The sequence below is a fragment of the Lytechinus variegatus genome, chromosome 6, assembly GCF_018143015.1.
Source record: "Lytechinus variegatus isolate NC3 chromosome 6, Lvar_3.0, whole genome shotgun sequence".
Lineage (NCBI taxonomy): Eukaryota > Metazoa > Echinodermata > Echinoidea > Temnopleuroida > Toxopneustidae > Lytechinus > Lytechinus variegatus.
The window spans coordinates 21,281,196-21,300,849 of record NC_054745.1 but is presented as its reverse complement, the minus strand read 5'-3'; the positions used below and the strand labels follow the sequence as shown (position 1 = coordinate 21,300,849).

At 36.3% G+C, this 19,654-nt stretch overlaps 1 protein-coding gene across 1 annotated transcript; it reads right to left on the bottom strand.

Moving 5' to 3' along the window:
• Positions 1-8,717: 8,717 nt before the first annotated feature.
• Positions 8,718-13,764, bottom strand: LOC121417184 (zinc finger protein 37-like). The gene is made up of 2 exons (XM_041610787.1): positions 13,660-13,764; positions 8,718-11,364 (listed from the first exon to the last, which is right to left on the bottom strand). Exon 2 carries the CDS (start codon positions 11,248-11,250, stop codon positions 9,082-9,084), a length of 2,169 nt encoding a protein of 722 aa, XP_041466721.1. The 5' UTR covers positions 11,251-11,364; positions 13,660-13,764; the 3' UTR covers positions 8,718-9,081.
• Positions 13,765-19,654: the final 5,890 nt, after the last annotated feature.

Genomic DNA, 19,654 nt, shown 5'->3' with positions numbered 1-19,654 from the left:
TAGAGATAGAGCGAGATTGTGCTTGAACCTCATTCTAATATGGGGGGGGGGGGGGGGGCTGCGTTTAAAATGTAGTTTTCTTATCATGACATGAGGGGGGGGGGTGTGGTTCCTTGATTGAATATATGGATCCTGGATACGGATATAGAAATCCTCACTTGATTTTTGTCAAATCCCCCATTTTAAGTTGAGAAATCATAGTCACAGTCGCACTGCCCCTACGTACGCTTGCTTTTACTACTTATAAACGTAAAATGAAAATTTTTCCACCATCCCCTCTCTCTCAGTTTAGCCTATCTGAACCATGACAAGATCACGATTTTTCCCAAATTATTATTATTTTTTTTAAATTTTAATGATAGTATAAAAAACCCTCACTTTTATCTCTAGAATTGTCCCGCGTCTCATTATCATTATACAAGATATAGATTAGCGAACGAGAAGACACGGCTCATCAATTTTCGTGACTTTTTATTTTTTATATTTAACATGACATACAGTCGTCCTCAAAATTATTCATACCCTTGTTGATATTTGTGATTTTTCATGTTTGTGATGAAATGAATGCATTTTATCAAGTTTCGATCTATGATTTATTTGTGACCTACTAGTGAAAGAATAACAACAATGCCCAATTCAAGAAATTTCTTTTCAGGGGTATTTTATTCATAGATATTCAAACAATGTTATGTTCAAAATTATTCATACCCTAGGTTTTCTGAGTCCAATGTCTTTCATTAATAGTCAATAGCATAGCCTTTGTTCTTTACGACTGCTTCTAGACGATTCCTGTAAGTGTCCACAAGCTTCCTGCACGTCTCCTGCGGGATGTTGGCCCATTCTTCCTTGGCGTAGGCCTCAAGCTGGGTCAGGTTAGTCGGGTTCCTAGCCATCACTCTGACTTTCAGGTCTCGCCACAAGTTCTCGATCGGATTCAGGTCAGGACTCTGACTTGGCCATTCTAGGACGTTGACATCATGGTCCTTGAACCATTTCTTCACCAGTTTGGCGGTATGCTTTGGGTCATTGTCTTGTTGGTACTTCCAGTTAGGGCCAAGCTGGAGTTTTTCGACAGATTCCTTCAAGTTCTCATCAAGGATCTGGATGTAATCCCCTTTTTCATGATTCCTTTGACTCTAACGAGGTTCCCTGTGCCACTAACATCCCCATAGCATTATGTGCCCACCACCATGCTTGACGGTTGGCACAGTGTTCTTTGGATTGTATGCTTGCCCTTTCTTCCTCCAGACGTATTCAACATCCATATGGCCAAATAACTCCAACTTCGTCTCATCAGACCACAGGATGGTTGACCAAAAGCTTGGATTTTGCTTCAGATGACCTCTAGCAAAGGCCAGTCGATCCTTCAGGTGTTTCTTCCTAAGCAACGGTGTCTTCCGAGGCCTGCGTCCATGGAGACCTCCTTTGTGCAAGACTCGCTCGATGGTGGACCGGGACACCTTCGTCCCTGACCGGTCAAGCGTTTCAAGTAGGGCCTTGGTTGTGGTCCGGGGGTTGTTGTTGACCTCTCTGCAGATTTTCCTGGCAAGTTTAGGGGACACCTTGCACTTCCTGCCACGCCCACTAAGGTTCTCCAGTGTTGTACCTCTTGTGCTTCTTGATTACTCTCTAGACTGTTGCCACAGGGACGTCATACTGCTTGGAAATGGCCTTGTAACCTTTTCCCTCAATGTGGGCATTCACAAGACGTTGCCGTAGGTCCTCACTGAGCTCCTTCTTCTTGGCCATGATTATCAGAGACTGAGAATAACCAGAATGCTTTCCTCTATTTATACCCTTTTAGAAAGATGCTATTTTCTATCATTGTTTAATGGCTTCTTTAACAAAGAGGGTATTTAATTCATTGGAACATCTTGAAATAACTATAGAACAAAGAATAGCACATTCCCAGACAGTGAAAATAATGCGCATTGTCATAAAAAGACATTTTTGCTGAGGTATTGGCAAGGGTATGAATAATTCTGAACAAGTGCAAAAATAAGTTTCGACCCTATCTATTATTATGCTAATGAAGACTTGCCAGCTCATATGTCAAATCATGCATAGCAACAAGCAGACAAAAGATACAAAGAAAGTTACATCATAATAGCTTTTACAAGTAAATGTTTTTCCACAAGGGGTATGAATAATTTTGAGGACAACTGTAATTACCATGAACAAATTTCCAGGGGCGCGCAAAACGGGGCCGGAAGGGGCGGGGCAGCTACTGAATTGCTCTCTTAATTGGGCTATGATTTTTCAAGCAGTAAAAAAAAGAAAACAAAAGAAGTGGATGATGAAAAAAGCATACATGTAATCAATATCAAGAAGTGAGAAGTTTATAGTTTGGTCACGTAAATCAAGTACCTGTTTTATTAAATTGAGAACAAAACGACAAAAAAGTACGCCACAACAAGCAAACAAAACACACACACAAAATAGACACCCTAATCACAAAAAGAAAACAACTCTTTGCTTAATATTGGTCACCTATCCAATGTATACATGTACCATTTTCCCATTATTTTTTGTTCTCTGTGTTTATGTCAAACATCTTGCTTAATTGGATTTGAAATCATGCTTTTTTTGTCATGTACATATCTTTTGTTATGTATGCTCTGGACCCCAGGGAAGAACAGCGTTGTTATATTAACAAAGCTGAGTGGGATTATCCAGTCATTTCACTTTACCTTTCATTTTTATCATGTACATAGATACATTTAGGCCTACCTTGTATTGTTTTTTTATGTTGTGATTCGGAAATACCTATACCTACATACATGTATAGTTACCTATACCAAAGTCTTGCTGGCTCTGCTTGCCAAAGCTGTTTCTATTTCTTCTCTTCAGAGCTACCAAGTCTCAAGCATTATGCGTGAGACTCAAGCATTTTGGACTCTTGTTCATTCCCTCAAATCTCTGTCTCACGCAACTATCACAGCCCATCCCCATAGACATTGTACACAATGTCTGTAATCTCACTCAGATTCACAGAAAATCTCACGCATAGCTGGTCTTTGAACTTGGCATCTCTGTCTCTTAAAAAAAAAATCAAATTTTTCGTTACATCTCTAGTCTTTGCACACCTCCTCTCCTGATCTTTACCACGACCCCCCCCCCCCACCCCTCTCCCCCTCCCTGTGACTTCAATTTATTCTTGCTTTTGCTTCTGACAATCTTTATTTTGGTTCCCACACAGTAAAAACGCTGTTTAAGATTTTATACAACGCTGTTCACTATATGAACCTTACAGTATTTGTTTAACCGTTTAAACAATGTTTAATTTATTGACAATTAGATATTGAAAACTAAACTTTGTTGCTTAAGATCTAAACAGTTGTTAACTGTTTAAACAATTACTGTAAGGTTCATATAGTAAACAACGTTGTATATTTTTTTACTGTGCATATAATAATTTTACTTGATGTAAATATCACCTCCTCTCCTGGCTCCTTCACCCCCCCCCCCCCAAAAAAAAACATTTGGGACATACATCAGGTTTTAAACACTTTGGTTTATTTTGCATAACTTATGCATTTGGTATAATACATAATAACTATATATGTAGGCCTATATCACATTTATAACATACCAAATACTTTGTTTCTGTTAGGGCAAAAGCCAAATGAATTGGGGGTTGTTGAATTATCATTCAGATGGATATATTCAAATTCTAAAAAAAAAATATTCAATACAACAGTATAAACATTATTTTGTTTACACAAAGTTGATGTAATATCGAGGCCTATATCCACACTTTCAAACTTATTGGCCAGCATTCTGGCCTAGGTTTAAGTTAAACTATGGCCTTGATAGTCAAGCAGTGTTGAAATTATGGAAAGCCAAAATGTCAAAATTACATACATACATTATATGTTTCCTAACTTGGCTATTTTCCAATGATTTAATGATTTGAAGAGAACTACAGTATTTCAGTAATGAATGATTTGAGTGTAAAATGAGCTGACAGATTGAACGTATTGGCTATCCATACTTAAACTACAAACTTTAGACCACAGTTTTAAATCAAACTCCTGAGTTCAGAATGTGGGCTGTAGACTTGAATATAACCACTCAAATAATAAGAATACAGAAGCTGATAGGCAACAAATGAATACTGGAAATTACATGCAAGAAATTACGGGCAAGAATCATATCTGAGATGCTTAACATTTAAAAACAGTGTGCAGGTCTAGAGTAACATCACTATAAGGGGTAGGTCTTTTTGGCATTCTTTCTTTTGAGTTACTTTTTTAGATAAGAGTGATAATGATGATGATAATAAAAATAATAACACAATTATCAATCAGAACAATGATGATGATAATGATAATAACAATAATACTAATATTAAAAAAACCAACAGTACAGGCCAGTAAAATAATATCAATAGTCCATTATAACATAACAATAGCAATAACAATTTAACAATAATATTTATAAAGAAAAATAATGGTCATATTAATAGAAAGAAAAGAAACAAAAAACACCGCGATAATGATATCATATTGATGATAATATTAATTCAAAAGATCTGTAGTTCTAATAACACTCTAGCATATTGCTTATTAGAGAAAAAATCATGCTATTTTAAAAATAGAAAAAAAGATTTTCTTTAGAAAAATATACAAACATGGGTAAAATAATAAAAAGCTAGATACAGGATTTCCCAAGGGGGGGGGGGCACATCATCCTGAAGAAAAGGAAAAAAAAACTGATATAGACCAGTTCTTAGTTACTTCATGGGCAATTTTGGTCAAATGACCTTTCATTTCTTTCATTATGATAGGCTGATTTCAAAGCAAGATATTACATAAGCATGCCTTACATGGAGGTATGAAAAAATTGAATAGACCAGGTGACTAGAATAGCACACCAATGAACAGTTTATAAAGGTATTTGTTGCATTCCTACTTTGAATGCATATCATAGCATGTTGCACAATGTACTTGGCAAACTGTGAAATACCAGTCACACATTGTTGTTGTTTTTGGATGTAAAGGAAAAACACAATTCAAAAGAATATGAATAATCAAGACATCAAAGTTGGTGCTTATCTCATTAGATTTTAAACCACCATGTCATTTTTGTACAAATGACCTTCCTCTGATCATGCGCAGAAAGAAACTACAAACTGGCTTTTTCCCATTAAAAATATATGCTGTGACTTTCAAGGGGGGGGGGGGCACATTTGCGTAAAAACGGCATACTTATTAAAAGCATTTTTGGCTCTCAAAAGGGGGACGGGCACGGGGCGGATGTGCCCCCCCCTCAATCTTCCACTGATTAGTGTCATTCATATAGGATTTGCATACCCACTCTGTTATCATTTCGAATAGCCCCAATTTTGGTTACAACAGATCAAATACCCTAATGAACATTAATAATGAACCTTGTGTCATGGCAGAGATGAATAATGGTTCTTATGTCTTTAAAGGTGAAAGAAAGTAGTTGAAGTTAACAATAATTTCATGACAAAGACTTTTAAATCAAGGTTAACGGTTACAATTATATATCATCACTGATCTACACCTGATACATTAATGTAAACTTATCTTTGTGAAATCATAAAAACCTTAGCTGAAAACCGATAATTATGATGATCACTAACACAGAAAAGCATATGTGGGACAGTGTATTAAAAATCCTTGGAAAAATACCTGACATTTGATGGAATCCTGTGCTTATATTGCCAATTTCTCAGCAATTACACATTTTCTATCAGAGTCAATTGTCCCATATTTTTTATTTATACATGGATACAAATAACTTGGTGGTAACTTAATTGGATTCTGTTCAAATTAATTTTTAGATCGTTACCACAACTGGTATTTATCTTCAAACCCCTCATGACAATCCCCTTGGGCCTCTTTCATTTTGTCACTGAAAAAACAAATAAAAAAAAAAGATAAAAAAAGTGAAAAAAAAGAGAGGTGAAAAGAATACAAATTTAATTGGATTCTGTTCAAATTAATTTTTAGATCATTACCACAACTGGTATTTATCTTCAACCCCCTCATGATAAACCCCTTGGGCCCTCTTTCATTTTGTCACTGAAAACAAATATAAAAAAAAGATAAAAAAAGTGAGAAAAAAGAGAGGTGAAAGGAATACAAATAGGAAGAAAAGGCGATAGAGAAGGAAGCTAAATGAAAAGGAGGGGTAGGCAGTATAACACAGAGATGCCAAGTTCAAAGACCAGCTATGCGTGAGATTTTCTGTGAATCTGAGTGAGATCACAGATATTGTGTACATGGGGATAGGCTCTGGCTGTGATAGTTGCGTGAGACAGAAATTTGAGGGGATGAACAAGAGTCCAAAATGCTCGAGTCTCACACATAATGCGTGAGACTTGGTAGCTCTGATGACATCACCTTTACATGTAGCTCATCAACAGTTTAAAGCTACTGTTTTCAGTCAATCTGATTGGCTGATAGACTTTTTATAGAATATGTGCATTTTTTATTATAAGAATTATTATGAAAATGGGAGCCTGAAGTTGAATTCATGTAAACTTTAATACACATTAATGAATAGGCCTACTTTCCTAGCAATCCTATTGACTAGTGGGCTTGCCCCAACTCCAACTAGTCCTTGCTGTTATAGAATGTTCACCGAGGTACATGATCACCAGAGCTGCCAACCTCAACAAGAACATTTCAGTATTTTTAAGGGTGGAAAATCAGTATTTTGGCGAGGAAATCAGTATTTTCAAAGAAATACCATAGGACAACACATACAACTGAGAGTTGAAAAATCAGTATTTTGCATGAAACCATCAGTATTCTTCTCATTTTTCAGTACTAAATACTGAAAATTAGTACTACTTGGCAGCTCGGAACTATAAGCATCAACAGAGATAAACATTTTACAAAATGTCTTCATTTTTGTTGACAAGAATTAATATTCATGATATTGAAATGCATGATTGGATATTAAATATATAACTGTTACAGTACATATTGTCAAAAATATATTTAGCAATTAGCAAATTATACATATATGTAATTCTTATTCATCTTTGCTTTTGATGAAATGGTTAGTGCTAAACACAAGCTTGATTAAACCAATATAGTTCTAGATATCCAAAACAATTCTAAATTGCAGTGGACTTGACCTTCATATCATGGAAATCAGCCACTCACTGTAATACCAGTAATCTAACTTCCCTGTATCTTGTGTAGGTACCATCTGAACTAAATTGAAAAGAAAATAGTTCAAAGAGCCAAGTTTAATGACAAGGAAAAACTGAATGAGCTTGCTAGATATCTCAGATTTGAATATTTAGTTTATCACACAAGAGTCACCAGTTAAACTAGATTTATCACTGAAGGTGTTTAATACCCTCATCTTACACCATTACCATGGAAACAGTTTTCAACACACGGGAAAAAATATGTCTTGCCCATCTGTGCCCCAAGACCTACATGTATGTGTGAGCAAAATATCAAGAGAATTGGTTAAAAACCGATGAAGTAGTTTGAACTGCAACATTTTTGCCTAATTTTTTTTACATATAATACATGTAACAATTTGTTACCATGGCAACACAATTTCCAACACATGCAAAAATATGTCCTACACATCTTTACCTCAAGACCAATGTGTGAGCCAAATTTTATTTGAATTGGTTGAAAACTGAGCAAGTACTTCAAACTGAAAGATTTTAACTAATTTGGGGTATATAATATGTTGTTACCATGGCAACACGATTTCTGACACACACAAAATTATGTGTCATCTTTACCTCAAAACCAATGTGTGAGTCAAATTTCACAATAAGTGGTTGATAATTGATGAAGTAATTAAAAGCAAACTGCAAGTTTTTCATCAAATTTTTGCCATATTATATGTCATTACCATGGCAACATGATTTCTGACACACACAAATAATCAGTGTGTGTCACATTTCATGAGAATTGGTTAAAAACTAAGAAAGAGTTTGAACTGCGAGATTTCTTATATTATTTTGGACAAAACATACCGTTACCATGGCAACACAATTTCCGACACATGCGAAAAATGTGTCTTGCACATCTTCGCCCCAACACCAATTTGTGTTCCAAGTTTCATGAGAATTGGTTAAAAACTGAGGAAGTAGAAGATGCGTAAGCTTTGCAACGGACTGACCGACCGTTTGCTGATTCCTATAGGCCTATACCCCTTCAAACTTTGTTTGGTGGGGGTATAATAAAGACTGAACAGCTCCTACAGTTCTGCAAGATACGTTTGTCAGATGATACTGCGTATTTTTCACAATATGAATCAAAGCCTTAGCCAGGCTTTACAAAATAAGCAAACCTGGGGGGTGTTTAACAAAAATTTAAGTATAACTAAGTCACACTTAAATACTGATTTGTGTGCGGTATGAAAGGCTTGACTGCATTGGTCAGATCGTGCCATGAGGATGCACACAAATGCGTATCTATCAATAAGATCGCGTGTTGCAAATCATGTATACGTCGGCATTTTAGTTCAACTGAAGTCATACTTAAATCTTTGTGAAATGCTTCAAGTGTTACCCTTTTCCTGCACATTACTTTGCCATCCAGGCATGGGAGACCTGCCCACTGCTTTTTTTTAAAAGAGAGACTTGTTCTTGCTCCAATAACCATATGGTCCAATCATCACATCATTTAACCCACCAGTTTTTCTATGACCATTTCGTCTCGAAACCAGTTGGTCTAATATTTGTTTTATTTTTTCATTAATTTTGCCCAATAACACTGGTATAATGGTATATGGACTAAATGGCTATCGGACCAACTGATTATTAGACGAAATAGTGAGTGGACAAACTGGCAAATAGACCATGTGGATGGTGGAAGAACTAATGGTAGACCAAATGATAGTAGACGAGCTGGCAATTGGACGAATTTGCATTGGACCAAATGAAAGTAAACTGGCAAGACCTGACCCCCCTGCTTTTTTGAAAAAGATCAAACTGGGTTATCCTTTTCATGTTTCAGGCAAGACCCACCCTCTGCTTTTAAAAGATAATTAAACTGGGTTACCCTTTTCTTGCACCTTACTGAGGCAAGCAAGACCACCCCTACTGCTTTTTAAAGAGAAAGAAAGATATCAAACAGGGTTACCCTTTTCATGAACCTTACTGTGGCACGCAAGACCCGCCCTCTGCTTAAAGGCTTGAGGGCAGAGAGGACATTTGTAAGGTTTCTCTTCAGAATGTATCCTTAGGTGGTTCTTCAAGGTGGACTTAGTCTTGACGCGTTGCCCGCAGAGCTCGCACACAAATGGCTTCTCGTCAGTGTGGGTCTTCATGTGACAAGCCAATCCAGCTCTCTGCCTGAACATCTTCGGGCAAAGCGTACATTTGAAGGTCCTCTCGTCGGAGTGCAAGGCCTTGTGGTTCTGCAGGGTTTTGTTATCTGCAAAGGCTGCACCGCATTCCTTGCATAGGTATGGACGCTCTCCGGAGTGGATCCGCATGTGAGCCTTGTACGAGTGATTCTGGGTGAAGCCCTTGTTGCATTCTGCACACCAGAATGGCTTGATGTCAGATGCCATTTCCGGATGAGCATTGATCCTATGGCAAGCCAACCCAGCCCGCTGCTTGAATACCTTCGGACACAAGGAACATTGGAAGTTCTTTGAGTCCAAGTGGAATAACTTATGTTTATGCAATGTAGTACTATCGGCACATTTTCCACCGCAGTCGTCGCATTCGTAGGGCCTATGAATCTGCATGTGCATCATATACGAGTGGTTGTCTGTGAAGCTTTGATTGCACTCTGTGCACCAGAATGGCGTTTCTTTGCAGTAGGTTCGGATGTGGACGTTCATTGCTTTCCTTGAGGCAAAGTCTTGGCCACACTTGAGACATTCGTATTGCTTGAAATTCAGTAGAGAATGCTGGTGTTGAGTGAAGAAAGTTGAGAACTGTTCATCGTCAAGAGTAGAGGAACCATCTTCCATCAACATAATCTGATCAGTTTCACCCGAAGCTGTCAATGCTCTTGACGAAAGATTTTCCTTTATCAATCTTTCTGTTTCTTTACAGTATTCTATAGACTTTGTAGGTTTTATTGGTTTTCTTTTCCTCTTCATATTCTTACTGCTTGTAGCTTCCGAGTTACTCAGCCCATTCTTTCTCTTCCTTACAAGTTCCAAAGTCTTTTCTAATGAAGTCATAGCATGATTTGCTCTTAATTCATTTGAAGAAAAGGTAGTACATAGTAAAGCACCTTGAGGGACACCAGGTAATTCATTGCTCATAGTATTCTCACCATTATTAGCACTAGTCATACATTCTGCCTCTGAGTTTTGATATTCTTTTATTTCACTGGTTGGCAGGGAACCTCCTACAGAAACTGTATTATTTTGTGATATTTTTGAAGAACAATTTATTATTTGGCAGTTTTGGGCAGAAAATGCGTAACTTTGTAATGTGCTCGAAGAACAATAAATATTTTTGGAAAAAACCTGGAGATGACTATCCTGACAATCCAATGCTGAGGAAGCTTTACTATGTTCTTCAGGCTCACCTTTAATCTTATCTGATAAAAAATAAGTTGATGAAGGACCTAATAGTGCACCTTGAAGAACCCCATGTGATGCCACAGTTAAGTCCATAGGCACCACGTCTTCCGTCCTCTCATCACGACTATCACTACTTACTGGTATACTTTCTTTCAAATCAATCTTCCTGCTATGTTCCTGAAACATTTCACTGCCTTTCCTTAATATGGCTACATTCTGCTTTGAAATTTCTGATGACAAGGCATTATCTTGTACGAAGCTTGAAGAACTAATGCCATGTCTTAAAAGATTTGAAAGATAACTCTGGGTTGTATTTTGTGGCTCCTCTGTCCGCTCTTGGCACATGAACCCATTGGAAGGTGAATGGTATTCTGGATCCCTAAATCCAACAGAATGACCAACAGGTAATGTAGTACCAAGGAGTGCGCCTTGAGGGACACCAGGCACTTGATACCCTGTAAGTGGTGATCCTCCATCAATTGTACTGCGGTGCAGACCAGAGACATCAGAATCTTCTCTTAACACTGGGGGTCTATCCAAGAAACACGCAGAAGAAAATGCAATATGCTGTGACAAATTCGAACTGCCACTTCCCGAAGGTCCCCCTTGATTTTCTGCTTCCCTGGTTTGGTCATCGAAGGCGACAGTAGCTGGTTCAAATTCAGGAGGTTCATTCTTAATTATGACATCATTTCCTTTTGCACTTTCCAGAGGATCCATCCTTTTTTTCAGCTTTTCAGGAGATTCCATGTCACCGAAGATTCTCAGTAAATCTCTGGATTCAGGTTGGTTTTGTCATGTCATCAGCAATGCCGCTCCAGGATATCCAAACTGGTCAGTTAAAATTGGTCATTTTTTGGCCACCTGGACAGGACGAGAACACATTTTTATTTCATTTTAAATAATCGACCTCTGAATTTTATTCCAATGTGCTTTGAACAGGGTCAAGTCCGTTCCAATAGATAACAGCACACATGCAACTGATGGAAGTACTGTTTCAGATATCCAGATAAATGCTGGATCTCAATTTATAGACTTAGTAAAATTTCTTTCTGTTTTGAGGGTTTTCATCATATGTATTTACATTTATATTCTGTTTCTAAGCGTGTTGTGTTGAACCTAGACCTAAATCATCAATTTTATTTTTTGTTTTTCGCCCAAAGTTATGTACATGGGCAAGTTTTATGTTTACCCCCATTTAATTACATTTTTCTTACTTTTCATAAAAGGGGAAGTTCACCCTGACAAAAAGTTTATTGCAAAAATAGCAGAAAAAATAATAAAAAATATTGCCGAAGGTTTGAGAAAAATTCATCAAATAATTAAAAAGTTATTAGAATTTCAATTATTTGATTTGTGACGTCACATGCGAGCAGCATTCGTACATAGCAAATGGTAAAAAATCTATGAAATGTCATTTTCTCAGAAATTGAAAATGGTTTTCACTTTAACTTTTGTATATCAATAGACAAATCATTTCACACCCGATCATGAAAAGAAAACAAAATTAAGTCATCAGGAACCATACAAAATTTGAAATTCATGCATTTTATATTACATAACACACGGGGCAGCTGCTCGTTTATGACGTCACAAATCCAAAATTTTGAACTCTAATAACTTTCTTACTCTTTAATGAATTTTCCTTAAACCTTCACCAATATTTTTACTATTTTTTCTACTATTTTTACAACAAAGTTTTCTTCGGGGTGAACTTCCCCTTTAAATAAATAGTAGTGAAATTGAAAGAAGTTAAGAGCAAGAGCGTTCACTTTTAAACCTCGTCTGTTTACATCGCCATTTTGATGTCCTTTGTTATCGATAACTAGATACACACGCGTGCAGAGCTGCAACCTATATTTTAGAAATACTTGCATTTGCCAATTAATATCACGATTCGTAAAATATTTGTTTCTGTTAATAAATATCATTAAGTAATTTATATGATATTTATTGATTAAAACAAATATTTTGCGATTCCTGATATCTATCGGCAAATGCAAGTATTTTTTAAATCCAGGTTGGTAGCTCTATACTGTGTGTAGACTGTACAGCTGCCAACTTGGATTTAAAAAATACTTGCATCTGCCGATAGATATCAGGAATTGCAAAATATTTGTTTTGATCAATAAATATATAAATTACTTTATATTTATCAACCGAAACATATATTTTACGAATCGTGATATTAATCGGCAAATGCAAGTATTTTTAAAATCTCGGTTGCAGCTCTGCATGCGTGTGTATCTAGTTTGATAACAAGAGACAGCAAAATGGCGACGTAAACAGACGGGGTAAGTGAACGCTCTTGCTCTTAACTTCTTTCAATTTTACTACTATTTACTTAATGAAAAGTAAGAAAAATATAAATAATTAAATGGGGGTAGATCTAAACATAAAACTTACCCATGTAGGCCTAGATCTACATAACTTTGGGCGAAAAACAAAAACTAAAATTGGTGATTTAGGTCTAGGTTCAACACGGGTAATCCTAGACCAAAAGCTTCACCTTCAGTCTCTGTTTTGTTGGTTGTTCAGCTGAACTCCGTTGGCTTCACTCACCAAATACAGAGACCGAAGTTCTAGCGCGATCTGTACAGGGGACTCAATTGCCATATGTTTATCTACTTCTTAAGATTGGATAAAACGGGGAAGTGAATTTGCGCGACAGCCGAGGTAAGTCACTGTTTTTGTTCCTTTCAACTTCATTTTTCTCCGTTTTTTGGCAATTAATGCCAAGAGGGAATATAAATTTGCATTTTGGTCGCGTTAATTTCCAAAATTTTTATTCTAAATTGAACTTGAAGAGACCCGACGGGAGGATTTTGCATTGCAAATGCAAGTCCCCTAATGGTGGCTGCACGATAGCGAGCCGTCTGTGTACGAGGAGAAATAAAAAAAAAATGTTAAAAAACTCCTCGAAACAGACGGCTGCCAACTGTCTGCCCAGGCCCTAAAAGTAAAATTTAAAGAACTTGGTAATCTTGATGACGTGACAGAACATGAAATGAAACGTATGGGACCGAAGATAACTGCTCGAACACAATCCCAACCAAGTAGCACAGTAGATCTCTATTTTTTATGGCATTTTCATAGGAAAGGATGTAATCAGAATCATTCCTCACTTACTTACAGTTACAAGTCATCGACTACACTCACTTGCCTGTCTCAATGAAACGAATTAGACGAGTGAAAAAATAATAATTGGAATGAAAAAAAATTGTTAATCCGGCACAGCCATAGATCTAGTCTTCCTTTCCAGACCGTGATTGATATCGAGATTCGAGAAGCACTGTAAAACGTAATGACACAACCAGCCTGTCCAGTCAATAGGTCCCGCATCCAGTCCGACGCGGTAATAGACTAATAGTATATTTTCTTCTAATATTTTAAATTTGCTATAATAATTTACTTATTTATTTATTGGTTGATTAATTAATTAATTGATTATTTGTTTACTTATTTAAGTTTGTTTATATATTGATTGATTTATTAATTCATTTTTTCTTAAATTTGTTAATTTATAAAAAAATCTTTAGTCATATTAGTTTCTTATGTAATCATTTAACTCATCTATTTTTGATTTGTATAATTTTCATCATTATTATTTTTTACAATTATTACTATATTATAAATATTTATTATCATCATCATCATCGTCATCATCATTATTTATCACATCATCATCATCATTCATCATCATCATCTGAATCAGGCGCGGATCCATCAGGAGGGGGCCGAGCCGCCCCCCTATTTTTTGACAACCTGCAGAAAAAGTGTACTCATTAGATTGATAGAAACTATGAAAAACAGAAAGAAAGAGGTATTTTACCCATGATGGGTAATTTACAGCCCGACCCCGAAAGGATACCCCAAAAAAGGTGAGGGAAAGAATTGGAAAATAGACTTTATATCAATTTTTCGCTCGCGCTTTGCGCTCGCATTCAGTGGCGTAGCTACGGGGGGGCCTGGGGGGGCACGTGCCCCCTGAGATTTGGTGTGCCCCCCCAGAAAAAATTGGCAGAGCAAAAAAAAAGAAAAGAAAAGAGGGAGAAAGAAGAAAGAAAAAAGGAAAAGAAGAAGAAAAGAGAAGAGGAAAATGAGTGGAGGAAGACGAGTGAATGAAATAATGTGAGGGGAAGACTTGCAATTAAAAAAAAAAATCTTTTCATGTTTTACTATATAAAATTTTTGCCTGTTCGATGGGATTCATATCTTGCTCAATAAACTGATGTGGAGCAAGTTTTGAAGTCAATATGCAAAACATATTTTAGCTCAGACATCGAGCTTTCATTATTTTTTTTTCATTTACAAATTTAAGTGCTCTGTAAAATGTCCGTTTTATGGTCTACATATCAGCATTTTAAGCTCACGCTGCGTGGTCACATTGTTTGATTTGCCAAGTTCATTTTGTCTACGTGTATTCCATAATGTTCCATTAAACAAATGTATTCAGAATGCCCAGATTTTAGGTCTAAATATAAAACGTGCGCAATAGCATGCATGTTCTTTATTTAAAATGTACTTAAATTATCCAGTTTCACATCAGAATATCAATAATTTTCTGCTCACGCTTCATGATCGCATTATTAATGATACCCAATTGACTATATCCTATTTATGACATTTAAAATATGAATAGAGTGTCCCGCTTTTAGGTCTAAAATCTCAATTTTCTTCCTCTCGTGCTTCGCGCTCGCATCAATTGTATAGTTGCATACCTATCCCATTAATTAATACAAAAAGTGCTTAGAATGACCATTTTTTAGGTCGGAATGTAAAATAAAAATTTGCTCGCGCTTCGCGCTCGCATTATTCTATACCGTCTTCGTGGGTAACTGTAAGCAGTCCTTAACAGGTCCCTTTTTGATAATGCTAGAACAGTTGATACAAAATTCTGTTCGCGCTTGGGGGTACATACAAATCTTGTTCATGATCACACATAACACTGCCCAGAAAATTAAATTTTCAGAAAAAAATACATTAAAGTAAAAAAAAAAAATCGCTCGCGCTTCGCGCTCGCACTTTTTATAAGGCTTATGAGTCTATTTTATGTTTATGTTGTTTTATAAGAATAAAACTAAGAAGTGACTGATATAGGTGAAGATAATTTTGGGCCCCGTCCCCTATTGGCGAAAGTCGGATCCGCCCTTGTGGACACATACACACACACACCGGAAAAATTCCCGGTGCCCCCCCTGAAAAAGCAAGGACCCCCCAGTGCCCCCCCGGGAAAAAAATCCTAGCTACGCCACTGCTCGCATTGCCTGTGTAATGAATCCCATTCAAGAGAGTTAAATGACACTAATATATAACCAATATATTCAGTTCTGATATCAATTTGCACACAATATTTTAGCTCGCACATCAAGCTTTCATTATTTTGTTTGATTTACACAAATTGTTAATGTGTATCAAAATGTTCAGCTCGCGCTGCGCGCTCGCATTGTTTGATTTGTGAGAAATCTATGCTCTTTGGAAATTCTTATCCAAATGAGAGAGTTGATGATGTCACTCACTCACTATTTCTTTTGTTTTTTATTGTTTGAATTATACAATATTTCAATTTGACGATTTGGACCTCCTTGCCTGAAGCACAAGATGTTAAAATAATGGAATTCCACGTGTTCAGGGAGGAATGAAACTTCATTTCACATGACAATGACGAGAAAATAACAATATTTCATATCAGGGGCGGATCCAGCTTTCGCCAATAGGGGGGGCCGAAAAATATTTTCATCAATTTTTTTTTTCGATTGGCCGTTATAATCTGATTTTTTTTGTTGGTTTTTCAGAGGGTAGTCCTAACTAAAGACTTAAGTTTTAAGTATATGTTAGTTTTTATTGTTATAAACAAGATAAGGTATCTCATGTGGTCTTAATATATTATGCGAGCGCGAAGCACGAGCTAATTTTTTTAAATATTTTATGTCCTTAGACCTGAAGATTCTGAGGAGATTTTATAATCATGAAAAAAGATAAGTATCCGACTAAACAATGCGAGCGCGAAGCGCGAGCCTAAATTTTTATTATAGTAACGTGAAAAGGGACTCAATTAGGTCTATTTTTTAGTGATTAATGAAGAGGATACAACTATCACCAATTAAATAATGAGAGTGCGAAGCGCAAGCTCAATATTTTTGATATTCCGACCTGAAAACTGGACAGTCGTTTTTATTTAATTAAAGGAAAAGCTGTGTTTCTCAAACAATTAAATGCGAGCGCGAAGCACGAGCTTAATTCTTTGATATACTGACATGATAAAGGAGCATTTTGACAAATTTTTGGAAGAATTTCCAAAGAGGATAGGTAACTCACAAATCAAACAATGCGAGCGCGCAGCGCGAGCTGAAAATTTTGATATAAACAATTTGTTTGAATCAAACAAAATAATGAAAGCTTGATGTGCGAGCTAAAATATTTTGTGCAAATTGATTTTAAGAATTGAATATGTACGTGCCATTTAATCCTCTTGAATGGGATTCATTACACAGGCAATGCGAGCGCGAAGCGCGAGCGAAATTTTATTATGTAAAGTCTATTTTCCAATTCTTCCCCTCAACTTTTTCTTGTTTCCTTTTGGGGTCGGGCCGGCCGTTACGAGGCTGTAAATTACACATCATGGGTATGATACCTCTTTCTTACTCTCCTTTATATTTTTCATAGTTTCTATCAAGTTAATAAGTACACATTTTTCTTTAGGTTGTCAAAAAATAGGGGGGGCCGGGGCCGGCTCGGCCCCTCCTGGATCCGCGCCTGCATATAATAAAATACAAAAGAAATAGTGAGTGAGTGATGTCATCAACTCTCTCATTTGGATGTAACTGGCTCGTTCATATAACTATTTTGTTGAAAATAAGCGAAACTTTAAAATGCCATAACTTTCTTATTTTACATCCGATTTTGATGAAATTTTCATGTTATGCCTGTTGAATTTGTCTCTTTTTATTCAAGTCAAGTTTTTGTTGGGTTGGACTTGTCCTTTAAGAAGCTGTGTGCCTAGCTTAGCCGGGTAATATAGGAGCGCCTTGAGCACCTAACAAGGTCTTTGTGGATATGTGCGCAGTATAAAGACCCCATATATTATTATTATTATTAATGGGGGGGGGGGGGTGACTGACAAAACTATTGTTCTTTTTTTTCTTCACTAGTAAGTCTGAAGGAGGGGAGGGGGTCGGTAAAGTTCTTATAAGACCGAAGATAGTGTAATGAATAAATTTATTTCTACAAGACTTAAGAAAAAAAACTGAATCCATGAATGCGAGCATGAAACGCGAGCTAAATTCTAAATTTAAAAATGACCTGAAAATGACTTATTTTCAGGAGTCTATTATCTCTTTTCATTGTTATATCCCTTTTATGCACTATTGAAACGCCAATTCTCATTTCTTATTATTTCTTCACTTATGCAATGTTAGTTTTACTTCCATATAGGAGGATATACCAGTAATGCGAGTGCGGCTGAAATCTTTGAAAAATTGACCTGAAATTGACTATTTTGAGGACTCTTATCGGTTTTCTTGATTATTTCTCTTTTATATACTCTTTTAGACTTCAATTCTCTTTTCACTTGTATTTTCTTCTCTTATTTAACTAGAAAAAAGAAAACTATATACCAAAAATGAAATGATATTTCAATGATGGTAAAATAAAGGAGGCACAAGTACGTAGCACATGGGATTGGTTGCGGAAAGAATTAAATTTCAAAAACATTATGTCAAGTATTAACATAATCATAAACACGTTCATGAATATTTTAAGTTCTATTTCATCCTGGATTTCTTTTTTCTTTCTCCATGCATCTGTTTTCAACCGTTTCCGAATTAAATTGTTTCAACAGCAATAAACGTAAGAAATTATGAGCAAAAGAAGATCAATGGTCATTATGCGTAAATAAGTGCAACCATCGCTAACATTATTAGGATAATCATCTTAATTATCATTGATATGATTATGATTAAAATTACAATAATAACTATAATAATAATAGTAATAATGATAAGAATTATCAATTATTATAATTCTAATCATTAATGTAACTTGTCACCTAATTCATCACTAAAATTATGATAATGTTCGACCTCAAATTACGGGGGGGGGGGGGGAGGGGGTGATTACACAGACCATCCCCTACCTGAAATATTGGGGGGGTATCCCCCTATTTCCCCAGGATTGACACCTGTGGCTGATAGCGTGTTTTCATATTAAAACAAGCCTATACGAAACCGGGCCCTGGGCGTAATAATCATTTGCCAGTATAAAGTAGTTGAGTGCGAATATAATTGTGTTTTTTTATTACAGTATATTTATATACTTTATATATTTATATAGTATGTAGGACTGTTATTTTGACATTTGGTTTCCTTTAACAGTTTAGTTATTTACAGTTCAAGCTTTGGTATTTAGTTCAGCTTTGTTTAAATTCTCCATGCTTCTGTTGTCATCCATTTAGTAACATTTGACTTTCAACCTACTTCTCCTGTCATTCCTTTCCTATTCAGATGTGTTCATTCATTACATTCTCACATCTGATTCTTTTGTTCAACATTCTTATTATGTAATCATCACAACATCTTATTCATCTCCATCCTCTATCTCTTATTGGCTATTTTTATGAATTGGACTTTTCCACTTTCAGTTGGCTTCTCCATTCTCTTTATTTCCATTGGTTGATTTTGTGTAATTTAAATATATGCTAATTTTGTATGAGTTTTACTGAGGCAAGGAAGCCCAGCAAATATAGCAGTGTACAACCAGACTCCTTCGGTTTAAGTTCTCTTCATTTTGCGTCTCAGTTTTACTTATCCTCCTTCAGTTTCATGATTTAGAACTTCATTTATTTTCAACTCCAAACATATATTTTTCTTCAACCCTACAACTGGTAGCAGCGGTGTTCGAACCTCATGCCTCGCTTATCTGTTCGCCACAAACTTTCAACCATATTTCGTCAACTTTATCGTCATCATGTTCCTGTTGGAGAAACATTTAGCCCTTCACACTTCTGTTCAGCCGTTACCTCTTGCCTGATTGATGCTAGCCAGCAGCTCGCCTACAACTTCAACGTCAATGCTGTGGCTTGTCTAGTAGGATGATGCTACTACCAGCCAGTCTTCGCCTTTAGCTCTACGTGAGTGGATGAAAGCCTTGCCTGAGT